We start from the raw sequence: 12500 nt of genomic DNA on the forward strand, positions 1-12500 counted from the left end.
TCTACTCCGAAAACATGCATCAGAGAGTAAATAATAAAGCTGTGTCCCAAATGACGTACTATACACTTACACTATGCATTATGTACTCTACTGTCTAGTGTAAGGATTTTAGAAAGGTAATAGAGTCTCAAATGGAACGCTAGAGGTTTTTTTTACTAACCGGAAGTATAAGCAGTTTTACAGTCTGCCGCTAGCTTTAGCAGAATACCCAGAGTCAACGACAATGAATTTCTTGTTTACTGTTCACATCAACGTTGTACCTTTTATACCCAGCATGACCTCAGTCACCATCAGAGAGAGGCGTAAGGCAGGGGTGCATTTTATATTAAATGTAGTGGAGAAGACTGTAACCTGTGAACCCGACAAAGCGGAGCTTGTGTAGCACGGAAGCACGACAGTGATGCACGAGCACAAACTTGTCTCTATCCAAAACACTCCACCGTGTGCAAAGGGGCTGGGGAAACTGGTGCGAGTCGCTTAAAGATTCCATTTAATTCCAGTTTACGGTCATTAGGTCATTAGTATTTGCGTGCTTGCAGTGTAACTCGTCATTTATTATGACGGAAGTGATCGTTAGTAACAAGGCCGTGCTGCTCCTGACTCGCGGTGTAGACGCTGTGATAAATAGTGGAAGCGCGAGTGAGACCTGTAATGTCTAATTAAAACGCTTCGGTCGAAGTAAACACTAGTAAAATAATACGTCTAAAGGCGGTGAGGAACGGAAACCACGAGGTGCAGTGAAAGTGAGATTTTTCCGATTCGTTTAAGGACTGTAGTTTAATTATCGGCGCTTTTTGCACATCCATAAAAATAAATGCGGAAATACTTAGTACATTTTCATAATCACTAGAGAGCACACGGACATTTAAATATAAAAACACGACTACGTGCATACTTTATTCCAGTGCACATCTGTAAACTCACCCCCAGCCATTTCCACGGGAGCCTTATGGGTTTAAACAGTCCCTCGTCCACCGAGACGGCACCACACGAACACTTACGATAACGACCATGTCCCAAATGGTGCCCTACTCCATATTTCCCCATTTACATAACCTAAAACGGGACCCTCCTTAATTAGTGCACTACAGTGAGCGGAGTGTGATTTCAGACTCATGGTCAGTCTTAATTAGAAGGAATATGATAAGATCTGGTGTTTCTTATAATGGCTGACATTCTAGTAATATGAATTATATATGGCGAACCTTCTGAGTATCTGATACATGGTTTGACTTGAATCTAGATTCAGCAAGTCAGGAGAAATCATAACTTCATTAGAAAGTCCCATGTTTTGGATGGAGACCTACTTAACTTGGAAAAAAAGTGTTAGGTAATGTACTTTTACACAGTTGGAAAGCTGGACAAGATAGTTAGCTAATTAGATGCGTTAATACAGACTAAGGAAAACAATCGAGTGTTTGTATTACTGGGAAATCGACGACTGCGAAGCCTTAATGCTCATCATCTCTTCCGCCAAAGGCGTTCGTAAAGGCCATCTGAAAATTATATATAGAATAACCTAAAGTATGTAAAATTTTGGAAGACATTTTGCTTAAAAAAATAAACAAAAAGTGTTCATTTCCCCTATGTCTGGAGAGTTTTGCAACACCGTGTATTTTGTCCGTGTTTCACCATACCTGCTAATTAACCAGCCTAATTAATGCGCAAAATTTGACTGCTAGACTACCCCCTGGCTAATGTAGAAGGCCGAAGGTTTCCAAAGCGTGTTACAGTTTCGTCACGCCAGCGTGAAACACGTGCTTAAACGTACTGTAGCTATGTGACAGACTTTTACCTTTGAGTACGAACAAAAGAAAAGCAAACATCATCTTCGTAGTGAGGGAATATAAGGAGATTTACAACGCTTTTGACAATAATCCAATGTTGTAATATAACTGAAATAAAACTAACTTGCCTATTTTGGATGAATTTAGCGGTACGTGATGTGACGTCACAATTTAACTGTGGCTCCAGAGCTACAGCGCTTCATCACCAGAGTTAAACCAATCTTCCTTCATCTTTATTACAGACAATAATAAATCCAACAGATAACAAGCTAGACTATTATATTACACTATACAAGGCTATATTAAACTAGGCTGACACTAGCTACAACTGGTAATAACGCTGTTATGTTTACATTGTGCATGTCGGGTAAGATTAAGAGTAAACACGGCAAACATTTTCTTTCCATATCAGCACACAAAAAGTACTTAAGCTACTGCCAAGAACTGATACCTAGAAGAATAAGCCTGCGTAATGTATCGAAACGATGTAGATAAGTGCGAATATTTCAACAGCTGCTCAAGACTCGTGAAACAAGAATCGCACGAACATGACCACCTACCCACTGCTATGATTCAACGATTCAGAAAAACGTGTATGCCCTCATTATCTTCATCAAAACGTGATCGGGTCACAAAAGCAAAATGTACGAAAGCATCTTCACTGTGGCTGCGTTTAATCATCCCTGTATGTTTAACCCCCTCTTCTGGTCATCATTAGCACTGACAGGTGGCAGCAGGAGAACTAGCCTGAGGATGAAAACCCCGTGTGACGCACCAAGAGACTGGTAGGTTCTACTATGAAGAGAAAAATGGACATAGTACATGCGCTATTAAAATGATGAGATTCTGGAAGGAAAAAATAAATTTAAAAAAAAAAAAAAAAAAAACTGTGCTGATGTGGTGGCCTGTGTATTGGAATATCTGCTATAAAATATGACTAAAGACAGTAAGAATATCGTATGAAATATAAGAATATAAAGAATTTGGATAGAACCGTGTAAAAACATCTAAAAACATTACTATTACTAAAATGGTCAGTATTTTGTCCCCAGATGTTCATGTGCAGTTTTATAAAAACACAAGCAGTTCCATTCACCTTGATATTAAACCTATTTAGCAAACTACACAGGTTGAGTACATTCCAACACACACACACACACACGCTCATGCACGACAGATCTCCATTGTATAAGGTGCATTTTAAGCCATCATATCAGGACACTGGGTGTGAGAACACGCACACTAAGTGCCACTAAGAGCCAGCGGAGGTGTTGCAGGAAGAGTGGGAGGCTGAGTGGGGAACAGGTGAGCATGTTATGTTATCGAAATGACGAGTGTCACCGTTAATTAAACGAGACACGCAGGTGAAAAGGGAAAGGTGGGGGGCATCTGAGCGGTGCTTATGAACGCATTCGAAAAGCAAGATGTCAGACTAATATCAACACACTGATCTGTTCCCCTTCAGCCAGATGGGGCGGGGAAGAGTCACAGTCGGAGCCATCCATCAACTTGAGACAATCACTGCTCGGAGGTTAAATTCACTCGGAGAGGAAAGAGCAGTGTTTAGTTTGAAGCGAAATTCCAGCAACTAACCATTAGAACTTACGATCTGCTGTGTTAGTGTGCAATACAAACCACGTTACCGATTAAAAGTACGTCTTAATTTAAAAATAAATAAGCAAATAAATAAATAGAAACATGTGATCACCAACTGGTGACAAATCCAGAAAGCACACCCATTCTTAAAGCGTCTCCAAAAATCGCAGGCACTTAAGAAACCCAACAAGCTCGGACTCACTGCAAACCTCACTCTTTTTTTTTTTTTTTACCTTGTCCTTCTTGGGCTGCACAGTGGTGAATTCGGTCGAGTTGGACATTTTGAGGGATTTGGAGCGGTGCTGGGGCTGCCGCCGGACCGACTCCTCCCTGCCGTACTTGACCGACCCGCTGGCCCGCATGCGCACCTTCCCCGTGCCCTGAACGCTGTTTACCCCGATCATCTCCTCAACACGAGTGCACAGATAAGACGCACGAGAGACAGACAGAGAAAAAGCTACACGTCCCTGCAGAAGAGCAAGCAGGAGGAAGAACGAAAGGAAAAGAAGAAGAAGAAGAAGAAGAAGAAAAAAAAAAAAAAGAGAGCGGAGGAACAGTGGAGAGAACGTGGGAGCGACTGCACCCTGGCACGCACGCACTGATACGTCTCCTCGATTCAAAACAGCAAAGGCACTGCCCTCTCCTGCATCGCGTCCACTAGTGTTTGGATTCAGAGCTGCTGTTCCCTTGGAAGCAACACTACAGTGACTGGGAGTTTGAGAGAGACAGAGAGAGAGAGAGAGAAAGAAGGAGGGAGGGAGGAAAAAGAAATGAGATGGGAGGAGCAGCTTCCTCCCCTTCTTGATCAAGCCAATGTTGAAAAGAGATTCGGTTTTAGTCTGAACAGTGACAGCGCAGCACTCATGAGGCTCAGAATCAGGCTTATTAATGTGCACACTGTTAGATTTCAGTCAGCGGAATGGACGAGCACACAGCAGTGAGCGCAGAGGGGGGACATGGTGGTGCATCGACCCCTTAGGATCCCGAAAAGACCCTAAAAAGCGCTCAACAGTCTCGAGCATGCCAAAAAACAAAAACAACCATATTATTTCACAGCTTTTTGTTTTGCGAAGCCTGTTTAGAACTGGGAATTAAGGGGCAGATTTGTCTCAGGTGGTCGAGCGGGTTGTCCACTAATCCTAGGGTTGGCGGTTTGATTCCCGGCCCACATGACTCCAAATGCCAAAGTGTCCCTGGGCAAGACGCTGAACCCCAAATTGCTCCCGATGGCAGGCTAGTGCCTTGCATGGCAGCTCTGCTACCATTGGTGTGCGAGTGTGTGTGTGTGTGAATGGGTGAATGAGACATGGTGTAAAGCGCTTTGTAGAATCATCAAGGTTAAAAAAAATTAATTAATTAAATAAAAAAAAGCGCAATACAAGTACAGACCATTTACCATTTGTATTAGGGCTGTGCAAGTAATCATATTTTGGGTATGTGAGGCTTGAGACATGAACACCCCGTGAAGGCCAGCGATAACACAACGGATTAAAAGTTGTGAGTAATAGCAGTGCTGAAATCGGTAACCAGCAGCGGAGTCCCTCTGTCCGTTCTGAAATGATCACCACTATGCCCTACTCCCTCCGAAGGCACCATCACTCACGCTGACAACCCTGAAGGAAGGGTCACCCGTTCAACAGTCAAAATTACCAGCCAACTGCACGCAACCGTTTTTCAAAGCTGAAGCTGCCGTGTTTTTGTCTCGCGAATCACTCGCGACAAGCATCTCCATGTAACAATGACCCGAAGGGCAAAGTAACAAACCCTTCACGATCAGTCGCATGTAGTTTGCTTAGTCGGATTTGGTCAATTCACAAACGCAAACAAATACAAAACACGGTAACTATGACTGGTGATGACAACAAAACCGACAGCTCCGGTGTCACAGCACTACAGCTTGTTTATTCTATTCAGGTTACAATTTGTTCATCTTCGGTAATCATTTAATCTCGGTCAGGGTCATGACGGATCCAGAGCACATCCCGGGAACACTTTGTGCGAGGCGGGAATACATCGTGGATGGGATGACTGTGTTACAAGACACCGTGCACAGAGTAGCCAATCCATCAACCGGCATGCCTGTAGGAATCTGGAAGAAATCCACGCAGGGAGAACTTGCGAAAACCACCAGCTCCGATTGAACTGGGAACGCTGGAGCCGTGAGGCGGCAACGCAACTCGGTTCCACACAACAATTTAATATAAGTTTTGTATTCGGACATGACTTCCATTTATAAACGAGCCCGCATGTCGCCTGTGCCGTTTTGTTTTTCTTTAAAAACGACCGATTTGAAAGAAGTTCGTTTCATCGCTTCAGTCTGGAATGATCCTACAAAATGGTGACCTGGGCGCGTTCCGTTTCGAAGCGACCAGCGTAGGGTTCGTCACTTCCTAATGGACCCCAGCATCATATTTTAGTACAAGAAGTGGAGACATGTCCCTATTGGCACCGCAGTTTTAAACAGGATCGTCTCAGTCCCAAAGTTTGTATGCTGTTTAGAGGTAAAATGTTAAGAGCAGCGGGTACTGTGGTTTAGTGGGTCGCACCTCCAGGGTTAGGGGTTCGATTCCTGTCTCTGCCCTGTGTGCGCAGAGTTTGCATGTTCTCCCTGTGCTTCGGGGGTTTCCTCCGGGTACTCTGGTTGCTTCCCTCAGTCCAAAGACATGCGCTGTAGGCTGATTGACATCTCTAAATTGTCCTTAGTGTGTGAATGGGTGTGCGAGTGTATGAGAGAGAGATTGTGCCCTGCGATGGGTTGGCACCCTGTTCAGGGTGTCCCCTGCCTTGTGCCCGGAGTCCCCTGGGATACGCTCCAGGCTCGCTGCAACCCTGTGTAGGGTAGGCAGTACAGAGAATGGATGGATGGATGGAAGGATGTTAAGCCGAGTTTGGAAGTCAATTAATTTTCAAGTCTTACTTTCGAAAATATGTAAAAGACAGGTGTATTTTTACTACATAGGGTGTACAAGGGAATTAAACCTTACACGGAGGGCATAGGCAGGGGATAGAAAGTCTTTCGTTTCTTTAACCTCACTGTTCGTTGCTGGACCATGATTGAAAAAACATTACTTATTTAAATATTGATAACGGTGCATGCCAGGCATAATATTAGCAAAAAGTATCGGTTATAATAATGCTAGAAAAACATTCCTATACTCACACACTTCACATCACCACTTCATCGATTGTTTGTCCATACCATGCAGCCCTAGTGTGCGTCATAATGATTATATTACCAATCATTATAATTACAACAATAGAAAAGCCTACACACAAATGGTATAAGGCAGCGTGATACATAATACAGTGTAATTCAACACCACTTTCAATTCAAAATGAATAATTCAAGAACCTAATCCTGCCAATTCTGTTTATGTATGCAATTCAAAGGAGGCTATCGTAGTACAAATTACACTGACATGGCCAAAACAGCGTGATCTAATTATACTCGTACTACGAGTGCAGAATCGGTGACGAATCCCGTAATAAAGACGTTGATACAGTTGGACTTTTGTCTTTTGTTACAAAAGGCAGCCAGTTCTTGACAGATTCAGGCAGTTACTTCCTAACACAGCAGACAGTCTGACATTCAGGATAATATACAGCTGGTCCTCAAGAAAAATGACAAGTCTCTGCAAGAGAGAGTCAAATCTGTAAGATCTGCGATAAGGCACTGGTTTTATTACCGTAGACAAATTCCTGCCATCACACGGGGTGTGAATTGGAGTGAAGGTCTTAGGCATTATGGGACAGCCTCATTGTTCAACGTTGAGGATGTTGCAAGGGAATGCTTACGGAAAGGGAGAAGGAGAAAAATCCAATTTGGCTCATCAGGGGATCATTCGATACCCATTTGGGGTGGGGTGTGTGTGTGTGTGTGTGTGTGTGTAATTAAGGGCAGAAATTTGCCTTGAACTGTGAAAATGTACAGCTGGGAGAGACAGCGCCTCACAATTTCCCATGAATAATCAAGACTAATTTCATTGAAGCAGCATGTAAACCACAGACTGGAGGTTAAGGACAAGAAGACCATAACGTTTTTAAATGGTACAGTTTTAATTTTGCTACCTGTACGACCCTTTGTGAACATAGTATAACCCAGAGAATTTTTACCTCAGAGCAGACAATTATGAATTAAGTACCAGATCATTATGTGAGTCATTTCAATAGGACACAGTCCTGCTGTAGCTGGGCAACGTCTAGACTTTTCATGTGAGCTAATTAATATTGTCTAAACAGGAAAATTACTTTAGTATCACTAGGAATAAAGCTGAAATTTATATATACACACACACACACACACACACACACACACAAAAGTACCATAGCCACATCTGAAGCTGAATGTGACACTGAGGATACGAGTGTCAGTGTGAACATAGCTGTCATTTTTCCTTAGCTGCGGGTTGGTTAAAGCAGTATGGTCACTTGCCAGACGGTATGTCTTTATATGAAGAGTGAGCTACTGGCTCAATGCATCATCTTGTCCATCTGTTCCCCTACTGCAGACACAGAGGGACAAAAGCATCTCCTCGGGCAACGAGCATGAACTACTTTACAGCAAGCGCACAAGTCTGCATCATCAGCACTATAACAGCAGACTGGAAACATGGGGAATATTTATTTCAAAAGGTCTTAACCATATTAACACAAAATGAATATCATCATACTATATATATATTAAACAACTATACAATAAGAATAATGACCACTATGCAGGCAGGACCATCAAAGTTTCAAGTTTATTTCATCTACAAGCACTCTCTGTCAGATATAATAATATTTTACAACGCCTGTATATAAATTGTCAAACGTAGCAAATCTTTCCCCATTGAGATAGCACAGAGTCTTGCACTTCCCAGGAACTGCTGCAGTCATCATAAAAACTCTCCTACGCGTACCCCAGAACTCCCATTTCATACCGATCATACTGAATAGTCTGGATCCTTTCAACAAATTCTCGTTTTTTTCTCCCTCTAATAATAATTAGGAATGCATTGATATCTTTTTCCCCCCAAATAGAGTACATCACATCAGCAACACAACACACACACACACACTACACTGTTGCCAAACTAGAGGTGCACCGATACCGATACGATTATTCAGAGTGATGTCGGTCCATACCGATAACCGATACCGGTAGTTCTGCCTTTTATGCCTTCTTTTAAATGAATAATAATTTAATTCCACATTCTGAAAGAAATGCAAATAAAAACTTTATTCTCTCCATTTCCACAAGTTACAGTAACTGGTCTCAAACAGAAAACACATTACTCTAATTAACATGAAGACATGAACTACATTCTGAAGATTAAAGTAAGATGTCTTAACTTAAAAAAACCTCGTGTTAGTCTCACATTCACTCGCCACAAACAAAAGCACTTCTACTTCATCACTGACATCAAACTGGTAATATATAATATAATTTAAAAAAAAAAAGATATATATATATTAACATTATCTGGATATGAAATATACTACTCTACGAATATATTTTTCTGTGCAATATATACTTTTAGTGTCAACTCATCTTCATTTAAATCTTTCAACGGTGCTTTAATTCCGCTCGAGCAGCTCGGGGAAGAAAAAAATAAATGAATAAATAGATCAATAAAATTTACTCGACGCCGGAACTCGCGCTTCCCTGCTGCAGCGTCCGGTGTAAAATGTTAGCAGTGCAGATCTTACAGAGCATACAAACTGCGGTTTTGTCATCATTCCACAAGACAGACATCATCTTTACACACCGCACCGAATCGATGCGTTTTCCCGCCTCCTTTTGATCGACGGGATATAATCGGCCCTGAGCATCGGATGTTTCTAAAATCTAATCGGCCGATACCGATTAAGCGCTGATACGTCGGTGCATCTCTAATCTTAACAAACTCGAAGAGGCTAGAAGTGTTGTGGACCAACCGTGAAGTGGACATCCAGGAACGTCCACGGACGGACGCAAGACCAACGTGGTGCTGGCAAATATAGTCCCCTATGTATGGAGATTTTTGAGACACATTGTATTATTACTACTTCTACGATTAGTAGAACAACTACAACAAATAACAACAACAACAACAAACAAAACACCAACACAACCTGTAGTCATACAGAAGAGCAAGCGTTTCCTTTTGATTCTGGTTCCTTTCAAGATTTCTTCCTCAAGGATTTCTGTAAAGCCTTGTGACAGTGTCTCTTGTTTAAAGTGCTATACAAATAAAACCGAACCAAGCTGTTCCTCTTATCGATATGCATTCAAGTCATACCTTCACATAACTGCTCTAACTCAACAGGCATGACAGGAATATAATCAGGAGTCACGGTGACTATAAAAGGTGCCTCGGCTGCACCGGTACTGAATCTTTAATACGGACTACACTAAATAGTGCCATCAAATGATGGATGGCTCGTTCAGTGTTTTCTCTGATTGCTTGGACACTTGGAAGGGGAGGGAAAAAAAAAAGAAACCCAGAATACATTAGGTGTGCTGTAAGAGAACACTTTCTGGCTGTGAGCCAGCGTTTTGGGCAGAGGCATCGCCTGTGTCAGTGCTACGTTGATGCATAGCGCAGAGCATGTGGGAGGACTGTTTGCTGCCGCTGACGTGCTATTGTTGTGTCGAGCAGATCGAGCTGCTTGTGTTCTCAAGTGAAGAGGGCAATTAGCTGCTGGGGGAAAACACAAGACTGCTTTAGAGCCTTACACCGTTATTACTGCAGCTAGACTGCAAATCGACTGCGAATCCTTCCCATATAAAGGATAGTTAAGCTATTACAAATAGATACACGGATAAAAAGGCTCAGTGATGCTGCAGGCACAAACATCATAGTGACGTATTACCGCAACGTATTCAAGCGGGCGTACGCGTAAACTCCAAGAGTGCACGCTTCTCCGAGGCTTCGAGTGTTGTTCAACATGCAGCGGATCGCAGCACAGAGCGAAGTACTTTCGTTTACGCCATTTGGCACTTGTGTTCTGCATTCAAGATCTGGAATGGATAATTGAAAGGAATTACCATTGATGATTAAGCAGAAAAAAAATTCAGTGACTTGTTTCCTTGAACTCAAGGAACGATGGGAGTCGAACCAATTAAAGAAGATGGCTATGAATCATTAATCTTTGGGTTCAATCTTAATAGATAATAGGAGTTACTCAGAGTTACTGATCAGTAAGTGCGGCGTTCCGACCCCAGTACCGCCAAGTACTGTCAGTGCAGACCGGTGTTACCAATTTAACGACTTTTCAGACCCCTTTAGAGACTTTGTTTTGGGGTCTTTCTGGATAAACCTTAGTGACTTTCCAAATGTCTCCAGTACTGTCCTGCAAGCGCGAGGTCTTGCTTTCCCGCTGCACTCGCACCTCTCTCTGCGTCTGCTCTGTTCAGTGAGGGTCTGACAGCCGGAGATTTAACAGTGTCATGGATGACGAGACGCGCCCTTCGTCCCGATTTACATCATTCATATGCGAACGTTTTGAGAACGCAGGACTAATGAAATGCAACCTGTTTTACGTGTAAAATAGTCCATGCTATTACGGCCTAATTCTCTTGTTCAAAGTAGTTATAGTGTTCAGAAACATTTTTCATCATTCATGTTCCATACCTGTCCGTTATATAGTTTTATAAGATACAGGACTGCACTGTTGGGCTCTTGAGCAAGGCCCTTAAACCTCTCTGCGCCAGAGGCGCCATATAATGGCTGAACCTGTGCTCAGACCCTAACTTCCTAACAACCGGGGATATGCGAAGAAAAGAACTTCAGTGTGCTGGAAAATGTACGTGACAAATAAAGGCTTCTTCTTCATCGTCTGAAAGAAGACACTTGAATTTGAAGCTGGTTGCTTTGAGCGAAGGACAACGACAAATGACAAAAAATGCTAAAAAAAAACAAAACAAACAACAACAAAAACAACACTGCAGTTCAAATGCATCCTCTGACGCTGGCAGGTTCAGAGACAGTAGCGGCAGAGGCTTTATTCAAAACATTTCAGCAGCGAGAGCATTTCATGTGTGAAGGACGACTAGAGAGGTCTGAGTAATGCACTTCAATGGGTTTTTTTTTGACTTCCATAAAAATGGAAATGGTTCACTATCCTCCAGACAGCAGAATTCGTTCGGAACCCATTAGCCTTTTTTAAAGCATGTCGAACGTACGATGTTATTTCAAGATATGTCTTAATGTCAAGATATAATGAAAAGACGACACAGAATTACACCGATCTAGATGTATTTCACGACTAATGTTCACAGCAAAGACTGCAAACTGCGCTCTGTGAAAATATCACAAAGGAAGAACTACATCTTCCTCCAATACAAGTAACCTGATAAAACATCTTACTGCGTCGAAATAATATCTTTAACCTTTTGTAACTAAAGCCTCCCCCGCTCCCATATTAGAGGAGGCCAGGTATAATGATTATCTATTCTCTCTCTCTCTCACACACACACATATATATATATATACATATACACATATACACACACACATATACATATATATACATACATATACATATATATATACACATACATATACATACATACATACATATACACATATATATATATATATATATATATATATATACATATATACATATATATATACACACACACACACACACACACACACACACACATATATATATATATATATATATATATATATATATCCTAATCTATAATCTGTTTGGTAGACAGATAGATTTTTGGGACGAAGGGCGCGTCTCGTTATCCACGACATTGTTAAATCTCCGGCTCTCAGCCTCGCACTGAACAGAGCAGACGCAGAGAGAGGTGCGAGTGCAGCGGGAAAGCAAGACCTCGCGCTTGCAGGACAGTACTGGAGACATTTGGAAAGTCACTAAGATTTGTCCAAAGAGTCACTAGATGATTTGTCTTTAGGTGCTTTTAAAAAAAATTAAATAAAAATAAAAAGGGGTCTGAAAAGTCACTAAGTTGGGTACCCAAATGATGCCCTGTCTTTGTTTTTCTTGAACGCAGTTCGCGCCCCCCCTTCCGATCTCTCGGGAACCACTGCTTTAACATAGTGTGAAGGCGGCCAATCAGAGACCGCAGAGCGGTTCTTGAGAACGTGGTCATCACAAACACGTGCACTGAGC

General features: G+C 42.1%; 1 protein-coding gene across 12 annotated transcripts in view; it reads right to left on the reverse strand.

Moving 5' to 3' along the window:
- Positions 1 to 12500, reverse strand: part of psd3l (pleckstrin and Sec7 domain containing 3, like) — a 156761-nt gene that overhangs the window by 29858 nt on the left and 114403 nt on the right. Inside the window, exon 1 of one of the 12 annotated variants that reach the window (XM_053686969.1) lies at positions 3617 to 4132. The exons of the other annotated variants lie outside the window; for them this stretch is intronic. Within the exon in view, the coding sequence (XP_053542944.1) occupies positions 3617 to 3787 (171 nt within the window). The 5' untranslated portion in view covers positions 3788 to 4132. Of the gene's footprint in view, positions 1 to 3616; positions 4133 to 12500 lie in introns of those variants that run through there. 12 annotated transcript variants of the gene reach the window in all.

This window comes from Ictalurus punctatus, chromosome 16, assembly GCF_001660625.3.
Source record: "Ictalurus punctatus breed USDA103 chromosome 16, Coco_2.0, whole genome shotgun sequence".
NCBI classification, from domain to species: Eukaryota; Metazoa; Chordata; class Actinopteri; order Siluriformes; family Ictaluridae; genus Ictalurus; species Ictalurus punctatus.